The sequence below is a fragment of the Pseudopodoces humilis genome, chromosome 14 (assembly GCF_049639895.1).
Source record: "Pseudopodoces humilis isolate 2021_Gansu_Grassland_sample_001 chromosome 14, ASM4963989v1, whole genome shotgun sequence".
NCBI lineage: Eukaryota > Metazoa > Chordata > Aves > Passeriformes > Paridae > Pseudopodoces > Pseudopodoces humilis.
The window spans coordinates 17,534,615-17,561,308 of NC_142213.1; the positions used below are offsets into that span (position 1 = coordinate 17,534,615).

General features: G+C 38.0%; 1 protein-coding gene across 3 annotated transcripts; it reads left to right on the top strand.

Moving 5' to 3' along the window:
- The first annotated feature begins 2,176 nt into the window (after nt 1-2,176).
- Nucleotides 2,177-16,632, top strand: GPATCH1 (G-patch domain containing 1). Of its 3 annotated transcripts, none has more exons than XM_014258875.2 (20): nt 2,177-2,269; nt 3,251-3,385; nt 3,659-3,744; nt 4,126-4,286; nt 4,650-4,747; nt 4,880-4,938; nt 5,265-5,510; nt 6,275-6,422; nt 7,147-7,226; nt 8,297-8,501; nt 9,081-9,389; nt 11,146-11,327; nt 11,593-11,720; nt 11,968-12,086; nt 12,428-12,597; nt 13,249-13,459; nt 14,200-14,310; nt 14,772-14,896; nt 15,412-15,560; nt 16,319-16,632. In XM_014258875.2, exons 1-20 carry the CDS (start codon nt 2,194-2,196, stop codon nt 16,338-16,340), a joined length of 2,820 nt encoding a protein of 939 aa, XP_014114350.2. In that variant the 5' UTR covers nt 2,177-2,193; the 3' UTR covers nt 16,341-16,632. The 3 variants fall into 3 exon arrangements, with proteins under 3 accessions (XP_014114350.2, XP_087918569.1, XP_087918568.1); XM_088062443.1 differs by lacking the exon at nt 16,319-16,632 and adding an exon at nt 15,945-16,294 and having other exon boundaries at nt 13,252-13,459; XM_088062442.1 differs by lacking the exon at nt 16,319-16,632 and adding an exon at nt 15,945-16,293.
- The last annotated feature ends 10,062 nt before the right edge of the window (nt 16,633-26,694 follow it).

Genomic DNA, 26,694 nt, shown 5'->3' on the forward strand with positions numbered 1-26,694 from the left:
TCAACTGATACAACAGCCCAGAGTTGGCAGGATGAATATTCAGAGAATATTCCCATTGAATGCAAGATAAGGCAGAGATGAATTTGTCTCTTTTTGTTGTTTGTAAAAATACGGGATTTTTGTACTACTTGTGCCTATGATTTTGGGGTTTTTTTCTTAAATGCTGCTTTAAAAAAAAATATCTTTAAATGAATCAAGCTTTTGCTTTTTTTTTTTTATATATATCGATTATACCAATTTTTGTCTGAAGCTCCAGTGACTTGCATGACTTAAAACTAATCAACAAATCTATTTGTATAAGTGGTTTTAAATAATACAACAAAAGACAGAACAAGACACTCCTATGCCTGATCTTCTTGATGAGCCAATACAGAACCAGATGTTGAAAACTATGTATTGGAAAACAAAAGCTTGAAGTCCACCTATGGCTTGAGGGCTCAATTTCAACCTTACATCCACTGGCAAATATGCGAAATGTCATTCAAAAATGCAGACTATGTTTTTTTTTTTTTTCACCAGACATATTTCTGTAAAAAAATATTTGAAACGTAAGCTATTTAGTTCTACTAATATTTTAGTTTATTGCAATTAAAAATAATACGTTGGAATTATTGTCTTGTATAACAGCTACAAATAGCAATTGTCACCTGGTTTAATAATTGTAAACGAGAGTTTAGCATGGAGAAGGAAATACCACTGGAATGCAAAAGTAAGTCTGATCTGAGAAAAGCCTTAACGTGAAAAAAAGCTTCAGTATTTGGTTACCCAACTCTTTGAATTGATCAGACAAAACACTCAAAAGGTTTTCTGTTAGCATTGTGCAAAAAAAGGTTTATTTAAGCCGGTGTGTTAGTCACAAAGTCACATAGTATCGACTACTCAGGAACAATTATTTCCTCAACGAAGCGCAACAGCAAATATGCTAACAACTTGTTTGGCCACTGTATGTTCTAGCTAAGTGCTTAGTAATGATGAGAAAAGATCATGCATGCAGATAGTGTCTGCGGCTTCTACTATATTGTTTCTAAGTGAATTAGAGACCTAAGTGAAACAGAGTACTCCCTATTTGCATGGAACCGTGTAAATATTTCCTATGGAAATCTGAAATCACATGAAACTCCGGCGGTTTTACTTTGAAATAAACCAGTTCCATGTAAACAAATGAAGATAAATATTGGGATAGAGAATACACAGAAGTCTTACCTGTTAAGGGCAGGAATCTCTGAAGACTGTTTTAATTTATTTTCAAGGGTTTCAGAGAAACTGATGATATTTTAAAAAATTGTGGGCTGAATCTTCAGCGCAAATCGCAGAGTTTGGTTTTTGGGCTTTTTGGTGGTGGGAGAAGGGTAAGACGGGAAATAAAAATCCAAATTTAGAGCACTCAGCTCCTACTGGTGACTACTGGTCTGTGTACAAAGTACATTCAGTAAATGTTCCTCTCTCGATACAGGAGTTCCCAAGGAGGTACAGAGATACCTGAAAGCGTTCAGGGATGAAGCTCTTTTGAGGGAAGAATTGAACGCCCTGACTTTTGGGTAAGTTCTTCTTGAACAGCATGTAAGACAACGTGGCAAAGCCGATTTTCCCATGTATTTGCTTAAGTGTACGATGAAATTCGCAGATCCGTTGATTTTGATTCAGGGTGGAGTCCGCTTTACACGTGAATTTAGATAAAATCTGTTTGTCAGAGTCATTGCTGCCCTTTTCCCAGCCCTGAGTCTGAGGGGCCTGACCTGCTGCACTCGATCCGAGAGAGTTACCGCATGGCTACTGATGACCGAGAGTTTGACATTATGGTGTGCTGGTGATTTTTAAAGACACCAGCCAACGTTTGGGAGTGTTGATGTGGAGTTGAGTGTTGATGCCCCCGGCATGCAGAGCTCCCGGACCGCCGGTGCTGGGGCTTTTTCAGCCACCCACGGTAGCGCTGGAGGCAGCCGTGCGCCCGGCCCATGCCGGGCCTTTACCGCTGCTGCCCGCAGGACCGCGCTGTGCCCGGCGGCCACCCCAATGCCGCGGTGAGGCCGAGAGGCGCTGAAGGCTTGCGGGGGGCTCGGCGCTGGGGTCCCGGGGTTCACGGTGCCGGTTCCCCGCAGCCGCCGCTCCCGGAGGAGGGAGGCCCGGGCGGGGCCGGGGCTCCGCCTCCGTCCCGTGACGCCGCCGGGTCCTGCGCGGCCACCGTCGGGTAAGATGGCGGCGGAGAGCAGCGACAGCGAGGAGGAGGACTTGGTGAGCTATGGCAGCCCGCTGCAGCCGCTGCAGGAGGGTAAGGGACCCCCGGGAGGTTCGTCTGCTCTCCTCCGTCCCTGTCAGTGCGTTGTGGCGAGCGCTGAAGAGCGGCCCGGCGTGAGGCGCTGGGGCCGGGGTATCCCGAAGGGCCTGCGGCGTCCGCTCTGGTTCATGTCTGAACGCCCTCCAGCCTTTACTTTGGGGAGCTGTGGCGTGTGGGCGCACCTCAGACCTCCTTCCCCTTCCTCCTGCTGCCGCGGGGCCTTTCTCGGCAGTGCTGTGCTCGCCCAGCCCGGGGTGAGCCGCCTGGGAGCGGAGTGGGGAAAGGCCTTGGCGCTACACCGGGTGGCGGCTGTGGCTGCGATACCCCGCGGATTGCGGCGGCTGCTCTGGGTGCAAAGACTAGATTACCTGCTAAACTTTGCTTCTGTCCTTTCCCCTGTCCCCCAAAACACGTACCGCTCAAGTATAACAGTTCAAGTGTACGCACTCGTGCTAATCGCACCGCCCCATGCTTATATTAATGAGATGGGCATCGTTGAAGGGCTAATCTACAGTTGTGACTTCCAAATCTGTGCCACTTTATTCAGGAAATATTGTTAAAAGAGGGTAAATGTTTGTGTCAAAGTCTATGTTTTTGTGGTTTTTTTTCAGTTTAGACACTTTTGATGTGTAATTTCTCAAGCAATTAATGAAGTGAAGAAATCCTGGCAGAGGTCTTGCATACTTAAAAACTAAAAGTTTCACAAGAAAAAAAATCCAATGTTCTCAGAACTCAGTAGAATTAAAGATTCTGATGTGAACAGTTCATGCTTTTCCTTTACTGATGTGCATCACTGGTGTATACGAATAGTTGCAATGGAGTGAAATAAATGTAACCTGCTGCTGTTGTCCACGGCAGGGTGGCCAGTGTTTGATCCTGTTCTTACGTGCAAGGAAGAAACAGCTTCTGGAGGAAGTGGGAAGTCACTTTTTCCATGTAAAATTGTGTCTTACTTTCTGATTTATTTGATTGCAGGTGAACGAATTAAGAAGCCAGTTCCTCTTCAAGAACAGACTGTTAAAGATGCAAAGGGACGATACCAGCGTTTCCATGGCGCATTTACTGGTGGCTTTTCTGCTGGTTACTTTAACACTGTTGGTACAAAGGAAGGTTAGATATTTTGCTGTCTTCTGGGAATGGTGAAATTGAGAATTATATTGTCATGTTAGTGACATTGTCATTAAGCATTTTTGTTCCTGCTATTCCTTATACTGTGAATAGTTGAAATAGTATTGCTGAAGTTATTTCTCCTTGGGTTTTTTGACTGTAATTTTACAAATATTCCATTGATATATCCTTAAGATGTAAGGTTGAAATGTTTGAATTGTTTTTGACTACTGTGTTGCCTTAAGTACCTTACTTAAATATCTACTTTCTTCAAAGGATGGACACCTTCAGCTTTTGTATCATCACGGCAGAAGAGAGCAGGTAGAACCATTCTTGGACCAGAAGACTTCATGGATGAAGAGGTAAATTAAATTCCTTTAGAAAGGAATTGAAACCTTATGTAAATAGCTGTCATGACAGCAGAAATTGAACTAACTTGAAATTACTTCTTGTATACAGTGTTATCCTACTAGGTTATAAAGACTATTTCCTAGGTTGACTTAAGAAGCTCCTGTATGTCAGTATTAAAAAATAAAACTCAACCTTTTCATTTTATCAGAAAAAGCAAGTACTTCTGAAACTGTTTAAGATATTTCCACTAAAGTTATTGCAAAAACAGGTGTATAAGTGGCTTGAGAAAATTAGCAAATACAAAGGTCATATGCCATTTTCATTACTTTACTATTACAGTAAGTAAGAATTTGAAAGATGTTTAAACGTTTTCATTTTGTGTATATTTCCAGGATCTTAGTGAATTTGGGATAGCACCAAAAGATATTACAACTACAGATGATTTTGCATCTAAAAGTAAAGACAGAATAAAGGAGAAGGCTAGACAGATTGCAGGAGTGGTTGCTCCCATTCCAGGAACCACTGCATTTGATGATTTAATAGGACCATCTAAGTAAGTAAATTTGAATAAAACTTTGCCAAACCATTCCTTTCACTTACAAGTGTGGTATTGCTTGGAAAAGTGATTTTTGACCACTGTAATTGTAAGACTGGAAGATCCTGCAGTGTTACATTTCCTAAGTGGCCTGCACCTGGAATTTGTTCTGAGTGTGCAGGCTTGTACCAACCTGTATGTTTATAAACATTTATAAACGGGAAGGTAGTGTGTATGAAATAATAACACATTCCAATTTGATTTTAAAGCGGGATATAAAAACAGAAGTTCAAATATTATATATGTACATTATTTATCAACAAAACTAAAGGTGTGGTTTGAAGTAATTTTGGGTTTTGTTTCCTTTTATTTTCTTTTTAGAATAACAATTGGGGTTGAACTGTTACGAAAAATGGGCTGGAAAGAAGGACAAGGAATTGGACCACGAGTCAAAAGAAAGCCATGCAGGCAGAAACCTGGTAAGTTCAGGAAAGTTCCTTAGCTAATAAACTTTCTTATTAGTAGGAAGTTAACATTCATAGACTGATAAGAAAGTTGATTTTAAACCCTCTTTTTATTAATGTAATACAATGTTATGATGTCTCTTACAGATCCTACAGTGAAAATATATGGCTGTGCATTACCACCTGGACTGTCTGAGGGTTCTGAGGTATTGAACAGGCAAAAGGGGTCTTTTGACGTATGTAAGAAAATGTGATAACAGATCCAAAAAACCAGAAAAAATTCTTTAATGTCCTCAAACAGTGTTTTAAAATGCAGTTTCAAATCTTAACAGTGTTTATAAATATTTTCTATGCTTAGTGTGAAGAAAGGTTTTAATATCTAAATTTATTCTTTTGCTACTTAAGCAGGTATAGTTCATACAAATTCAGGAAATGCAAACTTGACTAGGCTCCTGTTAACTGAATGTTGTAAAAGCTCAACATACAGAACTTTCAGTCATATTTGCTCTTATAAATTTTTATATTGTACAAGGATGAAGAGGATGAATACCAGCCAGAGAATGTGACATTTGCACCCAAAGATGTAATGCCTGTAGACTTAACTCCAAAAGAGAATGTCCATGGACTTGGCTATAAGGGTTTGGACCCCTCACAAGCTTTGTTTGGTGTATCTGGAAGAGAACACCTGAATCTTTTCACAGGTGGTTCTGAAGAAACTAGCAATTTACTTGGTGATCTGAGACACAGTAAAGGAAGAAAACTAGGTATTACAGGTCAGGTAAGGACATTTTTTAATAGTTTTATGATCAGTGCAGTAAAATCCACATAAGTTTTGTTTTTGCTTAAGTGAAAAGCTCCTAGTTATTGTAGTATTATTGTAAGAAATGTTTAAGCGAGGTTCGAGAATAGGATTCTTTTAAAACTTATTTTGAAGATGTGGAAAAATCCTTAGAACTCTCAAGTGCTTTCACTTACTGAAAATGTAAAACACAGCTATAAAAACTACCTGACTCTGAGTAGCTGGATGGAAAAATGTCCCATGTTACTTTGATCCTGTGTTACTTTGAGATAAAGTTAATACTCAGTATGTTTTTAGTTTGTATTTTTTGTCTATTGTACTGTATCTGTCAGCTAGAGAGGTTTTGTGTTGCTCCAGGGTATTTTTAGTTCTTATATAGAAGCACTGTCAGTTTATATTTTCTGGGAATTCCACTTGTTTAATTTCCCTGTTAAGTGACATATTTTTCTCCTTTTGAGAACTTAACCTGCTCTTAGTCAGATTGCACATGTTACTTTGGTGGATCTAATCTGCTGTCCTTGTCTTGTACACACCAAACTTGCTGTCCCATGCTTTTGTAATCACTGAGGTGTGGGGTTTTGTCCCACCTCAGTTTTTGTGATAAAAATGTAAATTTTTCTCAGTGTATATATATTTGTACTGTAGATTTTATATAGATTAATAGATATCTGTGTAGATGTGTTCTGATATGTGACTTAAAAGTATTTTTACACTTTTGAACTCTCATTTAAAATATATTTTAGGCTTTTGGTGTAGGAGCTTTAGAGGAAGAAGATGATGATATTTATGCAACTGACACACTGTCAAAATATGATACAGTTCTAAAGGATGAGGAACCTGGAGATGGCTTGTATGGCTGGACAGCACCAAAACAGTATAAATCCAAACAAAGTAAGAACTGTGGCTCTCTTTAAAGAGTGAGTGTAATATGGGTTAAAGAAATAAGAAATGTAGTCTTTATTTGCTGTAAATTTTAATTTGCAGCCTTGATATCTGAAAATTCAACTAGTCCTCCTTCTGTATTGAAGTGTTCAATTACAGAAATAATTTCCAAAGTCCTCCACTAATTGATCAGTGTAGCTAAAACCCTCGAGTGTATTTTCAAGAGGACAGTATGTTCAGCTTTGTGAGATACAGCATTCAGTTTCATTGAAGAAAACAAATGATTGTGAATCATGGTTACAAAATATGACCCAGCACTTAAAAAGAGAACTTTTTTTTTTAGATAAACTTCTGTATTTTCAGATCATTTTTGTAAATTGTATCTTGGTACCCCACTTGATTTTTACTGCACTGTGTAAGTGCATGAAATACTATCGTAATTTTGAGTACATGTTTATGTTGTACACATGAACGGCACTGATGGCATTAGCTGTGCACAGTATGGATACTGTTGCTTCACTGTAAGCCATATTCAACCTGCAGCAATCAGTCTGGCAGTCTGGTATAATACTAATCCAGAATCAGAACCCTCAATTTTAAATGAAAGGTGGTGAAGATGAACTACAATTGTGGCTCATAATAGATAGTGATATATGGAAAATATTCAGGGGAAAAAAAAATTTGCCTACACTGTATGTTTTAAATATTGACCAGCTCTGTGATCATTTTGTAGGGCCTGAAAGAGAATTTAAATATATAGGTAAAGTCCTGGCTGGTTTTTCCTTGGCATCAAAATCATCAGCTCCAGTCAAGGTAAGCAGATAGCAATATTTTATGTATTAAGAATTAACATCATTCATCACGTGAATTGTGCGGACTCTGCTGCTTCTTGGTGTTTTTCTGTTCTTAGAAATAAATGTTGTGGTCAGCAGGAAAAATTGCTGAATGAACAAAATTATGGCACTGGGAGTTGTTCAATAGAAACCTAAAATTTATTAGACTCCTGAAGGTATTTAAACTCTGCCTGAGTACTGGCTTTGAAAAAATGCCTTCCACATTATTCACTGCTACTTGCCATTAAGTTGGGGGAATGGTTTAATTTAACTTAAAAAGAAAAAAAAAAAACCCACCATATTTTGGTTCTAGATCTTTCATATGTAACATTCAGTTACATATAAATATATGTAACATTCAGTTTTCTGCAAAAATCAAGCCTCATGCTTTATTCACTTTACTATTTTGGTGACCATTTAATTTCTTAGTCCTGTCTTCAGGTTTACATATTTAATGCCATATACATTTGCATAAATGAGAATGACAAACAATAGTATGACAGGGTCCTCTTTCTAAGGAAGAATATTTTTGAGGTATATAAAATTGCACTGTATAGGGAGCACGCACAAGATAACCTTTTAAGCCTTTTAAGTAACAGCTTGTATGAAGAACATGGGGAAAAGCACTTTGAAAGATGTTAAAATATGATAAGCACAGAGGTACTCAGTAGTCCAATTAATTGATTAAATCAATTGACTTAAGTTTAAAAAAATAGTAAGCAATATTAAGAGGTATTTTCTGAAATAAAAGCAGTGCATCCTAAGACTCATGTTAATTTTTCTGTCACTTAATATGGATGTTTTCATATTTTTTTGCAGTTGTAAATATATTATCAGTATATTTGTTCCCAGATTTTGTATTACAATTCCATTTACTGACTGGGTCTAAAGGAGTTGGTAGCTTGTACTATCTGTTTCTACTGGTAAGATGTAAATTGAGGAATTCTTAGGTTGAGCTGACTTTTTCTGAAACACATTTTTAAGTGTTGCATTCAAAGTTGTCTCTCTCTCTCAGTAGGCTTTTTGTTTTGTTGTCCCCTTCCCCTTCAGGTTTATCCACCACCTAGCCTGCCACGAAATTACAGACCAGTCCATTACTTTCGACCTGTGATAACAGCAGGGAATGAAAACTGCCATTTACAGAAGGCATTGCAGGAGTCAACTGGGAAACTTGCGAGTGATGCAGCACACCAAAGCAGGCATGCTTTGAATGCAGCTCAGAGGAGGGAGCAGCTAGGAGAGACTGAGCTGAAAGGTATTAAGATATTTGATCATATCTTTGCTTGTGTTTCAAGCATGTTTGTATGTTTATTTATAGAACAGTAAGAATTTGGTTGGGCCTTGAGTGTTTATTTTCTAACATAAATACATCAAATCTAGTTACCATTCCTAGTTGCCATTTCATTGTTCAGTTTCATCTCAGCTCATGAATTGTTGACATAACTGTCTGTATTTTCATTTACTTAAATATTTTAAAGAAAAAAAGTATGTGTTGGATTGTTGGGGAGGTTTGTAGCTTTTTATAAATACAGTAGGCTGTGATGATTTTTTTCTGTAAAATGATGTTTCACTGAAACACATTCAAATTACTAAAAAGATAATTTGTAACTGTGGCTCACATTTGTATCTACAATAGTAAAATTTATCAAGTTATATGTAAATAGCATAAAAGATGTAATAGTGGCCAAATTTTTACTTGCCATGTATGCCATTTTATTGTTAATTTTTGCTTAAGAGGATTTTATCTCAATGTATGCACATGTGGTAGGGATTTTTCCTCTACTAGTAATTTTTCATTTCTCTTTATCTTTTACTGCATTTTTTTCTCCCTTAGGTCCAGCTCCTTCTATTTTGGAATATCTGTCTGAGAAAGATAGAGAAAGACTCAAAGAAGTGAAACAAGCATCTGAACAAAAAATGAAAGCAAAAATAGTGTCTCAGCAGCCACCAAATAGCAGACTCCAGTCAGCCTCCCCAGAAAATGCTGCTCACAAATGGCAAATGCTGCTGGGGGGCCAGTTAGCAAGTGCTGCAGAGCAGTTAGCAAATGCTGGTTCTAGTGACTTCAAACCATTTGCAAAAAATCCAGAAAAACAAAAAAGATACGAAAAATTTGTGAAAAGTCTTAAACAAGGAGAAAAAGGTAAAATACTTCTTGATTAATTTTTTTCTTCCCCTCCCCCCTTTTTTTTTCATACCAATTCATTTTATATTCACTATGAGTTCTCTTCCTGAATTCCACAACATTTCTCCTTTTACTTATTTCCAGGACCAATATTAAGAGAAATCTTTACTGATACTTAGTCATGTTGGTTTCAGGAAAACTGCTCAGTTACTCAGTTTTCAGCAAGTCTTGAATCTAGGCATTGCTATGATGTAGCAGAAGTTCTGCTTCATTTCCTGGATATCCCTTATTACATTTGCCAAGGTACACTTCAGCATTGGTCAGTGGAACAAGCCTTTTAATTTAGTTTGTTTGTCTTCAAGGAGTTAAACTGACAGATCGTATAAAGGCAGAAAGATGATTGGGTAACAGTAGAATCAAAAGAAACCCCATACCCTCTGCACCAGGGGAAGATAAGAACCTAAATTGAGTGAAGTATTTCACACTTGCCAAAGCTTGTATTGTATGTCCTTTGGATACTCAAACTTATGCTGTCAAGGTCTTCTCAGAAAAATAAATGACTGTAAAAACACAGCAGTACATGCACAGCTCTTAATCAAAACCAAAAAAAAAATCCAACCTCCTTCATCATCTATTTTCATGCTGTTTCAGTCTCTTTCCATTTTGTTTAGGTTTTTGCTATTAAATGATACTGTGGTGTATCTTAGATTAAACTAGGTACTTGCAGTGCCCTGTGGTGAGTTCTCCAGTACTATGATTTTTCTGTAAGGCTTAAAAAGCTGAAATTGATCTAGGGAGTTCATCATCAGCCCATGACTTTAAATTGCCTTGAAATAAACTTTAAAAGAAAGTTGGGGTTTTTTTCAAATTTTGAAGTACACAGGGACTATAGGGTAAGAAGAAAATGGGCCCCAGGGAAATTTGACAGAGGAAAGCATACAGTGACAGGTAGAAAACCTGGGTTTGTTGTTTTAGTTGTGATTTGGGTTTTTTTTTTAATTTTTTAAAGTAATTTTCATTATATAAAATAAAATAAATATTTTCTGGTCAGTAGCCTCTTCTGGTTACCACATTGGGACAGACTACTTGAGCTTTGAACCCACAGTTCCTCTGTTCAGGACTGGGGTTTTCCCTGGATGAAATTGAGTACTCTCAATTATGACTTTATTATGACTGTTAGTGTCTCCCTCATCACAATGATGGAAACATAGAAATGTATAAGTAACTGGAATGGTTAAAGGTCTGTTTTACTGTAAGTGTATTTGCTTGGCTAGTGTTATTTCCTCTTCCTTCTGGGAGAAAAAGTGAACCTGTTCTGTAAATCTGTGTGCAAACTCTGTATTTATCAGTGGGCACTTTATAGACCATAAAGCAAGTTACCAAAGCCTAGCCAGGCTTAAACTAATTTGTTCTCTGTTTTAGTTGCTTGATAAAGCTTTGGGTTATCCTTCTTGTCCTTCTTGTTTAAATCACCTGTTAAATGCATTAAGTATTTTGAACATTCTTTAAAAGGCAATGAGTAAGGAATTTGCTTTACAAGTAAAATTATTTAAAATATCAGTTTTGCATTTGGCAAATGCTGTCGTTCTTGCTGTCTTGAAAAACTACTTCCATTTATCAGGGATTAACACAGTTGAGATTAATACTACCCGTAAGCTAAATATTTATTAAATATTTGCAAGAATGTTTGCTTATTACCTTACTTGTTGTTTGATAAGTGTTGACCCAAAGTAAGCTGTCATCTCTGCTAAGCATTTCTCTCCTTCTCTCACAGCAGAGACATTGGAGCGCTTTTTAGACCCAAATATGACAGAATGGGAGCGGGGCAGAGAACAGGAGGAGTTCTTCCGTGCAGCAATGTTCTACAGATCCTCAAATTCAACACTCTCATCCAGATTTACCCGGGCCAAGTACGAAGATGATGTTGACAAAGTTGAAGTTCCTCGAGACCAAGAGGTATATGCTGCCTACAGTCTTTTAATACATTGGTGCTGCAGTTGTTGCCTTAGCCCTGATTTTCTCTTTCTTTCAAACTCTTATGAAGATATGTCACCTTTTTGTTGCCCTTTTGTTTAGCAGCTTCTGAAAACACTCGGTGCATACATAGTAGTGATTGGTTAAACAGCATTTAAATATTGATGGATTTGTCCTGTTCATAAGTCTTACAGCAGTTCAGTAAGTTGTTACTTATTTATCAGTTATAAATGTTTGACTTTTTCAGAATGATATTGATGATAAGGAAACAGCTGTGAAAATGAAGATGTTTGGCAAACTCACAAGAGACAACTTTGAATGGCATCCTGATAAGCTGCTGTGCAAAAGATTTAATGTTCGAGATCCATATCCTGAGTAAGATAATTGATACTTATATTTTTTAAAACTTTTTATACCTGAATTTTTCATTTGCTTGTGGAAAATCTGGCTTGATGTTTTCTTGTGTCATAAGGTAATACAGAACTGCCCAAAGTTTTTATTTGCTTCATGAAGTATGGTGACCTCTGATAAAATAGCATGCATTTGAAGGACTACTGTAGCTAATTTGAAGACTTTTCTGTGTTGAAAACAATAATCAGCAAACAATTTTATTTCCCTCTAGTTCTTCAATAGTGGGTTTACCTAAAGTGAAACGAGACAAGTATTCTGTTTTTAATTTCTTAACTGTGGCTGAGCCTACCACATCTGCATCTCAAGCTACAAATGAAAAGATCCAAGAGAGTAAGTGTCTCAACAGTAAGTTTGTTGTTACTTTATTAGTTTAACTATACATGAGATAATAGTACAGAGGAGGCATCTTTTTCATTGAGAACCTAGCCACATGATTTTTTTTTAATTAAAAAAACCCAAACAAAAGAATTGAAAATAAAAATTCAGTGACATAAGAACCAAAATGAGTGATATAATGCTAATTTCTTCCACCTAAAAGACATTTATAGGTCAAGTATTCATTAGATTTAAAAAATGTCAAACTGAAGAAGCAGAGTAATTTAAAATCAAGTAGGCCATGAAATGCAGAACAATCTGGCATGTAGGTGATTTGAATATTTTGGATGTTTTAGAACCAAAGAAATCTTCAAGGTGGGATGTGTCAGATAAAGAGAAGGAGAAGAAAGATTCTATCAGTGAATTCATTAGTCTTGCTAGATCAAAAGCTGATGTTCAGAAGCAGCCACCACTGCCAGCAAAAGAAGAATGTGGAACTGGGACAACTGAAACTCTTCCCACTGTGGTGAGTTTACAACAGGATTTGAACTTGAAGGGAATAGCTGTAAACCCTGACAACCCAGAAACAAGATGGGTTAATCCATGAATTGTTCTAATACAGATTAGTTTGCACAAGAGCCAACTCAGGATGAGCAAAGCCATGAGATGGCACTTTGAAGCATTTTGAGGTTATAAGTCTGGGATGCAAGATGATTGCAGCTTACCTCTGATTATACTTGAAGTAGAGCTCAAGAGAAGGAAAAATGTAGCTCAATATTCTTGGAACTAAATTCAGTAACTTCACCACCACTCTGCTCACAGGCACAGAATGTATTTATTTCTCCTTTCCATAGAAGAGAGTGCATATTTTGGGGAAAAAGGTGATGTTTTCCTTTTGCTTGAATTTAACATTATATAATTGAAGTTTCAATTAATGAATTAGAATTTATAATATCTGGGGATCTGTTTTCACGAACTGCACTACTCTTCATAGGACACTGGCTTAGCTCCTCAGTGTTTCAGAGCTTTACTGTTTGGAACTAAGATTGTTCATTTCACAGCTATTGTGCTATCCAAATGTTTTGTAAATACCTGTCAACGTGCTTATGTCTCCTTACCAGAGAGAGATTGTTAGTTTTTTTAGTGTTTAAATATGATTTGTTATGATGCCATTTAGCAGGTAGCTGATGAAGATAAGAATCAGGAGGAAGAAAGCAGACGACCACCCATGGACTTATTTAAAGCCATCTTTGTGAGCTCCTCAGATGAAAAATCATCTTCCTCTGAAGAAGAGAGTGATGAAGAACAGCAACCAGCTACTTCAGAAAGAGAGACAGAAACCACCAAGCAAGTTGATGTAGCAGATAGTTCTTCCTCTAATTTACAAGGTAGTACTTAATGGAGGTTCATTTTTATGCAACATAAAAGAAATACCTTGTAAAAGTTTCATTTTTGAATCACACATTTTTGGACTGTTAGGACAATGCTATGCTCCTGTGCAGATCATCTGAGGTTGGTGAAGCTGGTCATGTAAATGCAAATAATAGAAAAAGAAAAGAAAATGCAAATAATACAGCACTGAATAAGGCCTTGCATATTACAGTGTCATTAGCATTGCCATTTACCTTTTCTGTAGATTTTACAAGCAAACTGCTGTATGGAGTATGTCTCTTATACAATGAGGGGGAACAAAACATCTAGTGTAAGAACATACTTAAAATGAAAATACTTTGTTCACTTACTGTCACAGTTGGTTCTATTAACATTTAACTTTTAGTGTTTATTAACCTTATACATCTCATGGAGTGTTTTGTTCATTCTGAGTAATGGAAAAATAGTACTGATAGTACTGATGCACAAATGCACTGATAGTAATTTAATTAATAATTTTATAGTTTAAAAGGTAAATTTTGATTTAAAAGAAAAAAAAAAAACTACAGTATGTTGACACATTTCAGAATGTCAACTACCCATTTGGCCAAAGCAGTCCATAAAGATGGAGGATGCTGATCAGTTTGCTTTCTTAAAGGTTTTTAGAAAGCCTCTTTGAACTTTCTTCAAAACTTCTTGGAAAACATATTGTCTTATTTTCCTTTCAAATATAGCAACTTTTGTTTTATTTTCATAGAGAGTGTGACTGCTACAACTGATTCTGGCATTTCTTCGTTGCCTACTTCAAAGCAGGAACTGGATACAGCAGAGGAATTTGGACCAAAGTTGCCACCAGCTTTTTCTCCTGGTAGGTTCTGTAAGCATCTAGAGTGTAAATTCTGCATAGTGAAATTTTATATAAAATACATGATACCTCTCTTTTAAAAAAGCCTTTGTGAATAGGCCATCTGTCTCTTAAATGTGTGGTATGTAAGCAGGCATCAGCAAATGTTTTGTTGCCATGCTATGACCCACCAACAGAAACCTCTTTGCTTGTGTATCAGTTTTGTTTTAAGTGTATAGAGGTAATGATAAAAAATGGATGTGAAAATATAGGACAGCCTTGCAATTTCATTTTTTACCAGATTGCAAAGGCATTTAATTACAATGGGGATGTTGCAGGTATGAGTTTAAAACATGTAATTTCCTCTTCAAATTTAGGGGTTTTGTTTAACTATCAGGTTAAAAGTAATACAAAACGTAATAACCAAATGACCTTATTTTTGTTGGGTTTTTTTTTATTCTTTATGCATTTACTTTGTACTTCAGGCACTAATTGGCAACAACAAACAGTGGTGCCAGCAACTTTTCCTGGGCCTAGCAGGAAAGAAAAACATAGGAAAATCAGAGAGAGGCACAAGACTAAGAAAGAACGCAAACGCAAAAAGGAAAAGGTATTAAATATAAATACTGATTTTTTTACTTATTGATTCTTTGATCTGCCTTTCAAAATGTTTTATTATTTATGCTTGGTTGTCAAAAAAAATATATACACAGAGACTAGAATCTAAGCAACAGAATTTCTCTGATGTTTTGGAACAAGAAAATTATCCTGCTACGATGTTGCTTTTTCCATATACATATATGTGACTACAGGTACAATATTGTGGGTAATTTCATGTTCTATGTGGAAGATGTCAGACACATTCTGGGAATTACATTAATGGCTTATATACAAATAACTGTAATGAAATGTCTATTTTAGGGAAACTGAGTGCTTGGATTAAATTAATTTTGGTTTATAATTTTTTTTTAAACCTTAGTCTGAGTAGTGGAAAAGAGCAAGTGGTAAGTGTTCTGTTTCAGTTAAGCTTTGAGTCCATACCGAAATTAACTTTTTTTCTTTGGTTGACATTCAGAAAAATCCAAGTCTTTCACAAGGAGATAAAAGAGTATGTTCTTTCTACAGAAAAAGAAGCATAAGAAGCAGAAAAACAAAGGAAAACACAAGAATAAAAAATCAGAAAAGGACAGCAGCAGCTCAGACACTACGGATAGCAGTGACAGCCTTAGTGATATGGATACCACAGGCTTGTCCCCTAAAGAACTTCTAAGAAGGTAAGCAGAAAGGTTACTTATGCCCTTGCACATTTTACAGTGAATAACTAAAACATCAATTTATGAGTTGTCATTCTAGTGAACCTACTTGCAGCAAATGTGAATAAGCCAGTTTCTTTATGAAGACAAAAATATTGCTCACTTTGGTGAGGAAAGAGTACAAATATTAGCCCTTTTAATCTAGTGGGTAATTAATTCTAGGATAGAAGCCTGTTAAGGTAAAGGTCACTAAACACACAGGCCTAGCAGGCCTAATGGACATTATAATTAAAGATGACTGATACTTTTGGAAGGTATTTTGAATTGTAGTTAAAAATTTAACTAGTGCATGTGGAAATTCGTATTTTCATTTATCTACTTCTCTTTATTTGGGAACATTGGAAGAAACATTGTCTGCCTGCTAAGACTGGAATGGGCAGGTATCAATTGGCATTTGAAGGGACTCTGCCTTCCATTCCTTTGGAACTGAGTGGCAGTTAAGTATTGGTGTTTTCATATTAAAAAAAAAACCTACTACTTGGATTTCAGAATAGCTAAAATGTTTTACGCATTGTGCACAAAATAGATTTCTTTGTACGAGCAGTTTTGGAATCTTCACATTTTCATGTCTCTCATCATTGAGAAAATGTTTTTATCTAATACAGCTCAGATCTCTCTCTGAAACGAAGGTTTAAGAAACTGCTCAAGTAATAAAATGTTCCTAAGGTGGTGTGTGACTGTTCCGTGTGACCTTTTTCCTTTTTTTTTCTCCCTTTTAGATTAAAACAACTTCAGTATTGAAGAGCTCTCTTGCGTTCTTCAGTATTGTGTGACTTGATCTCAAATTTTTGATCTCCTCCATGATGGTAGATCAGTGGTGTATAATGTGAAGCACTACAGATAAAGTATTCATATTGAATTTCTTTGAAAGTGAAGGTGCATATGTTTATTTTATGATGGTTCATGAGTTCAAAATGTATAGATTATAGAACATTGAAAAGACCCCTTTCTGGGTGTAATAATCTGAAATACTGCAGGTTCTGTTGTAATTAATTAAACAAAACATTTTAATAAACTTTATTATTACAAATAAGTTTTGTATAGTGACAATTTTTTATTCCTAGGACCTCTAAAACTCTAGAGAGTAAGTTTCAGTCTGAGTTAAGTTAGGAAGTTGAAACTAAAGCAATCTAAAATTTTTATTTGGTGCAAGTATTTTTATTGAATCTAATGCAGAAGTTCATATCTCAGTTTTCAAGTATCTGGCTGCTATTTTTGCCTGTCCAAATTGCATAACATTTACTATAGCAGCTCTAAACCAATAACCTTTGGTAGAATCACAGAATATGCTGAGTTGGAATGGACCCATCAGCATCAAGCCCAAGTCCTGGTCCTGCAGAGTTCATTTCACATAAATTATTCTGGCTAATGAGCTAAAAGATTATATATGATTCTAAACTGCCTCATTTGAATGTAGTTACAACGAAAACAGTTCATGCTTTTTGTCTGCATTTGTCATATTGTAGAACAATTTAAATACAAGCAATGAAATAATACTGAGCTGCCTGGAGGTGGTGGGGAGCAGCTCTGGGGGCAGCTTGGAGCAGTCTGGGAAAGGCAAACAGGCTGAGCTGGGCTGGGGGACTGCTGGCAGCCCAGGTATGAAAAGCTCTCTGTCACTTTGTACATGGTTAATGCTTATTGCAGCTGGTGTTATCTCTGTTCACACAAACAAATGCTTGACAGTCATGAGCAAACTCCCAAATGAGGGAAGAAAAGGCTTTTCAAAATATCTTTGCCAAAATTTGTAGCAGTCTTGCTAAAACCTGTGGCCTAAGACCTGCATTTTGATGGGCCAAAATCAAAGAAACAAGTGTTTGAAAGACTTGGGAGACTTCATGAGATTTAAAGGTTAGTTTTTTTGAGAGAAAGAAGAGTTTGAAAATAAACTTCCAGAAAAATAAAAACACAATCCCCATCTATCAGCATCTGTTTTTTTTTTCAACCAGATTTGGTAAATCTGCTCCAAGGTAGTATGAAGGATGTGAACTTTGCTCAGCCAAGTGGAAATGTGGAATTTAGGATACATTCTCCTGTGGTTCTTGCTTTGATAGTCCCCCTTGTGGACTAAACTGTCAGGTTATGTGAACCCGTGAGAGCTTTGCAAGCAAATGACTGTTTCTGTGCTAAGCAGATTGCAGGCATTGAGATCTGGCATACATTGAGCTGTCATGACTTAATGTAAGAATTGGTAATGAGTAGTAGTGCATTAATGTCATATTAATTCAGATGAAATAATTTAATAAAGTGTCTAAAATTTTGATTTCCTGCTGTTCAGTGCTAGGTTTCTGCCATAACCAGAAGCTTTTCCAGGCATACTGAAAAGGCCCAAGAAGCCCAAAAGCATCAAAAGTCCAGACAAGGTTCAGCTTAGCCAGCATTATGTTAGCCAAGAGCTGTGGATGGCTAGCTCAAAGAAACCAGGAAATGTAGAAGGAGAACGTCACATCTTGAAATGATGAGTAAATAAACACATAGCAACTGTAAGCATATATTGTGGATGGGAGATATAAAAATAAGTGTCTCAGTGTGTTAGTCATGACATGTACAGTTTAATAATGGTCAGATTGACAGTTCCAAACTTTCCTGCTTTGTCTGAACTTGGAACTGGAATTTTTTCTGTCTGCAGCAAAATGCTATTCAGCTCTCTTACATATAAGTAAACTGAAATCAGGTCCAGAAAATAAGATAATCCATTAATTTTTTTTAAATATAGTAAATCTTTGATTGTTCTTTCTGCTGAAAAGGTTATATTGTGCCACTTGCCCAAAGTGTCTAATTTCTGTTTAAAATTTTTATCTCTGTAATTTTTATCTAAGTATTCTTTAACACTTGTAGAGCAATACTTATTTTTCAGAATCCATCTAAAAGTATTTGCCTGAGTATTGGGAACAGTCTGACAGCAATATATAGACAAGATTATATAACATATACTAAGATAATCCTAATTTCCTCCCCTACAGGAACAGCTGAAGCAATTAGAATTCAGGAGAGTATGGTGGATTTGGATCATGGGGGTCTGGGCCAGCCCTGACATTTTTCACTCAGGCATTTTCTTTCTTTCCCTCTGAAAAAGTAGATGCCAAATGCCTAGCTGTACTGAGAAAGCATTTGAAGTTCTTCCTGACAACAAACAGCATCTATGACCTGACAGTCCACATATCTTTTGGAAAACAAAGATTAATAGTGCATGCAGCAGACAAAGACTGGGTAAGTCTAGAAGGGCAGTTTTGACTGCAAGACTTTTTTGACTCGATAGAACAAGAACACACAGTAGCTTTGATCTTTTTTTTTCTTTGATCTTAGAGACATTCCTAATCATTCTGGTGTCAGTACATTGACATACACTGAGAAAATAAGCGAAAAAATAAAAAATAAATTTACTTTCAAGTTTTGTCTGTTATCAAGAGCTGCCAAGTTAGCAGGATAGCTCTTTCCAGTGAAAGTCCTTGTGAGAGAGCAGCTCTAGATCTGACACTTGGTGTCAAAAAGGGCAGTTATAGTCAGAGGTACAAGATTTTATTCTCATATTGAAGACAAACAATAGAACACATCATGAAGGGAGTTTATGTTCCCTATTTTGACTGATTCTAAAATCTCTTTGTACTTACACAAACAAAAATCTGATTGAAGTAATTGGGTTAATCATGGAACTGGAAGATGTTTTACCTAGGTGAAGGCATGATGACTGATCCTGTGGTACTCTGAAATGTGAGTTACTCTGTGTGTCAGCAGTCCTCATGGGTTTTTGTGGTAGATGCTTACAGTCAGGCAGGCACCATAACCCATTTGTAAATTTTGATTAATACTTTTATTTGTTTTACTAAATAACTTCATAGGAACACAGAGTTGTTTGGGTTGGAAGGAACCTTAAAGATCATCCGATTCCAACCCCCCTGCCATGGGCAGGAACACCTTCCACTATCCCAGGTTGCTCCAAGTGCTGTCCAGCCTGGCCTTGGACACTTCCAGGGATGTGGCAGCCACAGCTGCTCTGGGCAACCTGAGGGCCAGTTTAAGTGGTGATGCCTTAAGTTTTAGCTTTTGTATTTTTCAGATCCTGTACTGCATTAGTGTATAACTGAACTCCATATAGAGTGTTAGTAACCTCTCTTCACCTTTTGGTCACACAAAACAATCCTTCCAGGCCTGAGAACCAAGGCCACCATCTGCCTCAGGCCCTGAAAAGTATAAACAAAAGTGAACTGGGGGGTAAGCAAACCAGGGGAATATGACTTCATTACCTGAAGGATAATTACCTGGATAATTAACCTCTGATATGCAAATAGACCAAACTTACATCCATCTGAGAAACTCATGACCTTTGTCCATCTTGGGCATAGTCTCTGCAAGGCTTTTGCAGAGCCCAAGGTGTCTCTGTTGAAGGTGAAAGGAATAAGGGATTTCTCTTTACAAAACTGAATCTGCTGGTAAATAGAGCTAGATACTGAGAGATAAAAGAAACAATGGGAAGGATTCCACTGATTGATAAATGGAATGAGAGATTTGTCTTTACAAACAAACCGTAGGTCTGCTGATAAATAAAATTGAATACTGAGAGATGAAAGAAGCAATGCAAAGAGCCATAAATTCCATAAGGAATTCCACTGAGTGACACCTGGAAAAGACAATAGGTGGGGGATATACATTAGAAGGGAGTCTCAGGTGTTTGGGAAGTCTGTACCTCCCAAGTACCTCCGGCAATGGGGAAAGGGAGAGGCAAATGCAGCCGGGAAATTGGGATAAAAAGGAGGCTGCTTCCTCCTAAAGTTTGAGGAACCCCAGAGGAAATGCCCCATGGTCTCTCCCTTTATTCAAATAACGTTACAGAAGTCCTCTGTCTCCTTTTTGGACAGAAACCTCTGTCATCTATAAGACATTAAACCTACCATTCTTCAGCATACGCTTATAATAAAAATGAGATAATGGGCCAAAGTTACACCAACAGTGATTGTTTTTTGAACAATAATTTTCTTTTTGAGGTAGTTTTGCTACTGAGACCTCAGTTCTGTGAGGCTTCCACTCAGGTCAGTGAATTTGACATTGCTTAAGAATTGGCTTCAGAATATATAAGCAGCCCTACAAATGTAAAGTTAGCTCCAGTGAATCAGAGCCTGATGATAATTCATTTAGATTTAAAAATAACAAGTGTTTCAAATGGATTGTACCAATTAGAATTCAGTGAGGTGAGTTCTATTTTCCATATCATTTTTCCTCCTGTGCTTTTTAAGAAAGTCATTCCCAGTGCCAGAAGCCTTGCTCAGTATGATCTCCTGAGCCTTCACCCAATAAGCTCACTTTGAAGTCAGCAACACAGGAAAACCATTATGTCAATTTAGGGCATTATTACCATTTTAAGAAGGAAGGATGCAACAACAGAGATGCCAAATCAACTGTTAAAAATATTGATGGCATTAAATAAACTCACCCAATTTAGCTTTGCACTCTTAGAGCAATAATCACAGAGAGTCTGCTACTAGACACGGTAATAAAATTGTCTTTGAGGAATTAGGAATTAGTTTGGATGGGAAATTCAATCTGAAACACCACAAGGTTTCTTTTAAATTGCAGTGACTACAGTATTGTTTCCAGTAAGAGATGATCATAATCTTTCCCTGTCTATAGATTTCAGGAAGCACTAGAGTTCTGGAACTTAGATTTCTTTTCTGACTGCTTGGAGAATTGGACTTTAATCTAGACATTTTTAATCTTTCCCCTCTGAATATTTGAGTTGAAATTTATGCATAGAGATAGATGGATGTTTTTTATTTATGGGTAGGGGTTTTTTTTGTTTTTTTTGGTTTTTTTTAATCGTGTATTAAAATGCAGGTGGGTTGTAACTGCTGAACAATTTCCCATTAAGCTGCTTTTAACGGAGAAACCACCTGTTCATTTGTTCCTTAGTAACTTGGGCTGAGTCATGCAAAACGACCTCTCAATAAGGCTTTTAAGCCTATACTGGCTATGGGATTGTAAAGCAGCTCCAGATTGTTCACAGAACTCTTTGTGTGATTAAAATTCAGAATATGCTTCTGATGTCTTGCTGGATGGAGACAGAGATGTCCAAGCTGCAGGATCCTCTTTGAGAGATTTGTAATGGTTACAAAAGCTCACTCTTCCTGTGTTCTTCATCTGGGTGTCAGGGGGCAGCAATGCTGTATCAGATTGCTGCTTTGCTGCTGATAGTCAGTACTTGTGCACAGCAACCTGGGACAAAAACTTAAAAATATGGGATATAAAGACAGGAGAATTTTAATGTCATAAACCTGTTTCCTTGAACCAAGCATTTGAGGCTTCTGTTACTTCCTCTCTTTTTTGCCAAGATGGACAGGTATCTCTGTACTTGTGGGTGATATATCTCAGCACCTATCTGGACATCTCAGATACACCATGAGTGACCACTCTAATCATATACGTAATTAATTAATCATTTTCAGGAAAACGTATTTAATTATGAGACATTTCTGTCCCTCTAAATAAGTAAATTGAAGTTGATAGTTTAGGTTCTGTCTTAATTGAGGCAACTTGAACACTTGCTTAATTGATATATCCATCAAGAAGTATACTAAGAGAAACATAATGGAGTAAAAGCACAGCACGTTAGAAGATTAATTTAGCACTCACAGATCTTCTCCTAATATTAATTGGTTAAAAAAACCTCCTCCTTCAGTAAATACTGTACTGATCTGTAATAATTAGGAAAATGTGTATGCATTTCTTAGTACCTACAGCCCAGACCACACATGGCAGTAATACATGCCTGAAAAATTTCATAGATATTCTCAGCTGCTTTGATGCAGCACATGAATATTTGAAGCAGACAATACTTAGGATTCTATAAGTACACAATGCAGCATCTGTAGCTTCATGTCTCCTTGATGCTTGGATGAATAAAGAAAAATAATCAGATTTCCCGGTTTACCTGTGTCTGAGTGGAAATTGTGCAGAGCCATTTCTTACTGCCCAGTAATTTCTTAATGCATCAGAGACAACTCTTGGTGCCTCCACAACATGAAATAAGTGTTCCTGCAAACCACTGCTGTTCTGGAACAGCTCCTCTTCACTGCGAGGGGCTCACAAGAATTCCTACACTGTGATGTAGTTGGCTGTTTTCTTTTGCACCTTCAGATTTGAATGCTGTAATGAAGATGAATCCTGTACTGCTGTCACCAGATCAATCTGGGGTCACACCCTCACGGTGCCTGTAGAGTTAGGTAACTTAAGTAACTAAATAGCATTTCTATGGGGAAAAAGGTACCTGTGGCTTGGAGACATACACAGATAGGCTTATGAGTATTGAACCTGAAAGTATGTTTTACTCTCCTTTGCTTTTATTCACAGTTGAACTAACAATTCTGAAAGTACCTGTATTTTAATTTTTAAACAGCGCCTTAATTTTCTAAGTCAATAAAATTTTAATGTATTTTTTTCCTCTTTAGTTCTGTGTTGGAGGTTAGGATTTTTCCTGTAATTTTTTTTTCTCCTTTCATGGAATTTTCTCCCATTTGCTGCCTAAGAGATGGGAATGATGATACTTGGGAGAAGAAAGATGTGGCTGGAAGGAGGAGGAGGAGGAGGAAGGGCACAGCTGAGTGCAGTCTCTCGGCTGGGGATTTTCTTTGGCCAAGTGCAGAGAAACTGCGAGGTTTTGCCAGGGCCGGGCTCAGCTGTTCACCCTCTCGGGATCGGAGTGTCTGGGGTGTTTTTGGTGCCGCTGCGGGTTTTTCATCCTGCGCCGATTCTCTTACTGTGGGTGAGCCTCTGCTGGCAAGAGCAGCTGCTCAGCTGGGACCTTCTCCTGCCCCGGCCTCACCGAGCCCCAGTCCCTTCCCGGAGGGAGCGGCTGCGGCCTGCGGCAGCCCGGCTGTTCTTCTGCCGCTGCTTCTGGATTTCCGGTACATTTTAACGGGGCCCCCGCACGGCTCCGGAGCTTTTACCACACCTTGCACCGCCCGAGCCGCTCCGGCCGCCACCGCGGCCATTTGGGGCCCGGAGCAGCGGGGCCCGGCTGTCCCTGCGGGTGTGCGAGGGCAGCCCCGTGTCCCTCCCGGCTGCCCCTGCGGGTGTGCGAGGGCAGCCCCGTGTCCCGGCCGTGCCGCGGCACAGCGCCCCCTGGCGGCGCGGGCGGAGCCGCAGCGGGGTAAGGCCGGGGGCATTGCGGCCCGGGCCGGGCCTGCCCGCTGCCGCTGCCCTGCTGTGCTATAGATACATGTTCTGGTAAAGAACTGCTGTTCCTGTCACCGTATCTCTGCCTGAAAGCTCAGCGATTTCACAGTTATAATAATTCGGAGGGAAGGTGGTCGTATTTTCCATTCCAAGGCAGCTCCCCACCTTCCTTGGCAGACACCCGTCTTTCAAACTGAGACACTGTGTCTGCTAAACGTATGTGTTAAACACACACATTTACAAAACTAAGAATATTATGAAGTATCTGAAAGGAACAACTGCTGTCTTGATAGGGCATGATTAATAGCTCATGATTTAATTATTTTTTTTATAAATTCTTGACTTCCTGTTGGAAGAACCCTTTTTTATTAGTCTGTATGACAAAGCAAAGCTAAAACATGGTGTTCAGAGTTTACATGTAAACATCACTTGTATCTGGCATATATGACAAAATCATAGTTTTTACATGGGATACAAATGCAGCAGGTTGTAAATAGTTAACCTTAAAGGTACTGAGCTCTTATTTGGTCACTAGTTTGATGAAGAGATGCAAAATGTATTGCTAGTTTTAAGAGCATTTCATTATCTGATATCCTTGCCCATCCTTTTTAGATATAGGCAGGAATACATCCTGGATTTGTGTGATTTAATTTCCTAGAACAGTATATTCTTTGGCAATTAGCTATAAAGATATTATCATTTTCAAGTCAGTTGTTAGTAAGTTTTTACATTACTCTTTTGAGGAAGACGTTCATTTAAGGATTCCATTTGATGGAATTGTAGCTATGTTTTAGGAGAGAGTTTCTTCTCAGCAAGTAAAAAGAACCTGGATAGCACATGTATTCATTTTACAATGCTAAAATCTGGTGTATCTATATGTTTACATCCTTCCTTCTCTCCACAGAGAAACAGAACATTAAAAAGCAAGCATGCAAAGAAAAAGGAAATACTGGTGTTGAGGCTGTCAAGCTTAGCCCAGTTCCCTAGTGCTAGGTTACCCTGGTGCTTTAAGTGACAGGGATATGGTACAGCACCTTCTCAGGTCGACAGTTCTGGAAATTAAGTTACATTTAGTTATCCCTCTTTAGAGCTAGGCCATCTCATTTCTTCCATAGCCATAGTAATTCCACCCAGAATTTGAGATGGTAAGTAATACCTACATTTAAAAAAGTCTATGCTCCTCATGTTTTTTGGTTTTATTTGAAGCAGATCACATAAAATATGCATGTTTCATAGATTAATTAATTTGGCTTTGTTGTAGTTAGCAATACAGAAGTAATTTCTATATGTTAGAAAAGATTATCCTAAATAATTCTCCTAAAATAATAATTAATAAATAAAATAATTAATCTTGTATCAGAATTGGAAGTGTTGTTTCTTTCTTTATTCTTTCCAGATAGAAAAATTTGAGTTCCATTTTTCCCATTGAAACAGGAAGAAAAGCAGTATCTTTTTAGAGGTTTGGTTCATTTTGAATCAATGGTGGGACCAGTTTGAATGAATTCTCTATTTCCCAAATTGAGAAAAAACAGAGAAACATTAATTCTTACATTCTGGTTTTAATAAAAGCAGGAACTTTTATTTATTGCTGTTTTCTGTCCATTACCATCACCTGTTTAATGCCTGGGTGCCATGTGAGTTTCTTTCAGCCCTGTACTGCTCTCACCTGCAGCAGTGTCCTCACATCTGTGTGCAGTGTAGGTTTGCTGCAGAACGTGGTAATTATGCACAATTCATAAGATGGAGATTTATCTGCATTTCTTGCTGGCTTTTGTACCACTGTAGTTTGAATAATGAGAAAGCTGTAAGGCTGTTTTGGACTAAGCCAGGATGGCTGCTCTCCCCCTAGGAGTTATTTGGAGAATAACACCTCTAATTTGGCTATAATATGTCTTGGACGCCTGTTAAATTGCCACAGCAATCTGCAGTTCGCAGGTTCTGATTACACTCCAAGTGAGTAATCACAGAATCACAGAATGTTTTGGGTTGGAAGAGACCTTAAAGCTCATCCCATTCCACCCCAGCCATGGCAGGGACACCTCCCCCTTCCCCAGATTGCTCCAAAACCCTGTCCAAGCTGGCCTTGGGCACTGCCAGGGATCCAGGGGCAGCCCCAGCTGCTCTGGGCACCCTGTGCCAGGGCCTGCCCACCCTGCCAGGGAACAAGTTCTCCCTAATATTCAACCTAAATCTCTTTCAGATTGAAGGCATTACCCTCACCCTGTCACTACATGCTGTTGTAAATAGTCTGTCTTCATTGCAGGCTCCCCTCAGGCACTGGAAAGCCACAGGTCTATTCCCGGCAGGATCCTTTCCCGATTCCCTTGGGTTGTGGCTGCCCCACCAGCTCTGAAAGAACTACCAATGCACATTTTCTGGGTGTTTAGCTTGTATGAAGCTAAATAAGCTTGTACAAACACACTGTGCTGGTGTGTGCACACAGATTGTGAAAAACAAAGTTCACTCTCTAGAATTTTTAAAAGTTTAATAAAGGAATAAAAAGCGACAGCAGCAGATTAAAGTGTTATCTATATACTGGTACATTACTGAGGTACATGCATATTCATGTATTTCATACATTATTCAAACATTTTTGTGAGCTTTTTGATGTTTCAGGAGCTCTTTTCTTTGGTTTTACACTCTGACTTATCTACATGACATCCTGTGGGTTAAGTCCATATATTTTATTTCTTCTGGTGTTTTCATCCTGTTGCTTCACACTCCCTGATAAGGAGTTAGCAAGCTCTTCTCCAGCTCTTCTGTGGTGTTCTGGTTTGTGTCACTGTTATCACTTGGAAAGGTTGGTCACCAGATATGGGGGAAACAACATAATTGCTTTACACCATTCCCTTAGTTACATAGGAGCATTTCAACATTTTGTGTTTTGCCAAGGCATACATAGATATAAAATACTCATCACACCACTATT

Excerpts from the sequence above, each read along its gene's own strand:
- GPATCH1 (XM_088062442.1), top strand. The coding sequence starts at position 2,194 with ATGGCGGCGGAGAGCAGCGACAGCGAGGAGGAGGACTTGGTGAGCTAT. Across the intron at positions 4,287-4,649 it reads GATTTAATAGGACCATCTAA|AATAACAATTGGGGTTGAAC; the intron begins GTAAGTAAATTT and ends TTTTCTTTTTAG. Across the intron at positions 14,897-15,411 it reads GCAAACGCAAAAAGGAAAAG|AAAAAGAAGCATAAGAAGCA; the intron begins GTATTAAATATA and ends TTCTTTCTACAG.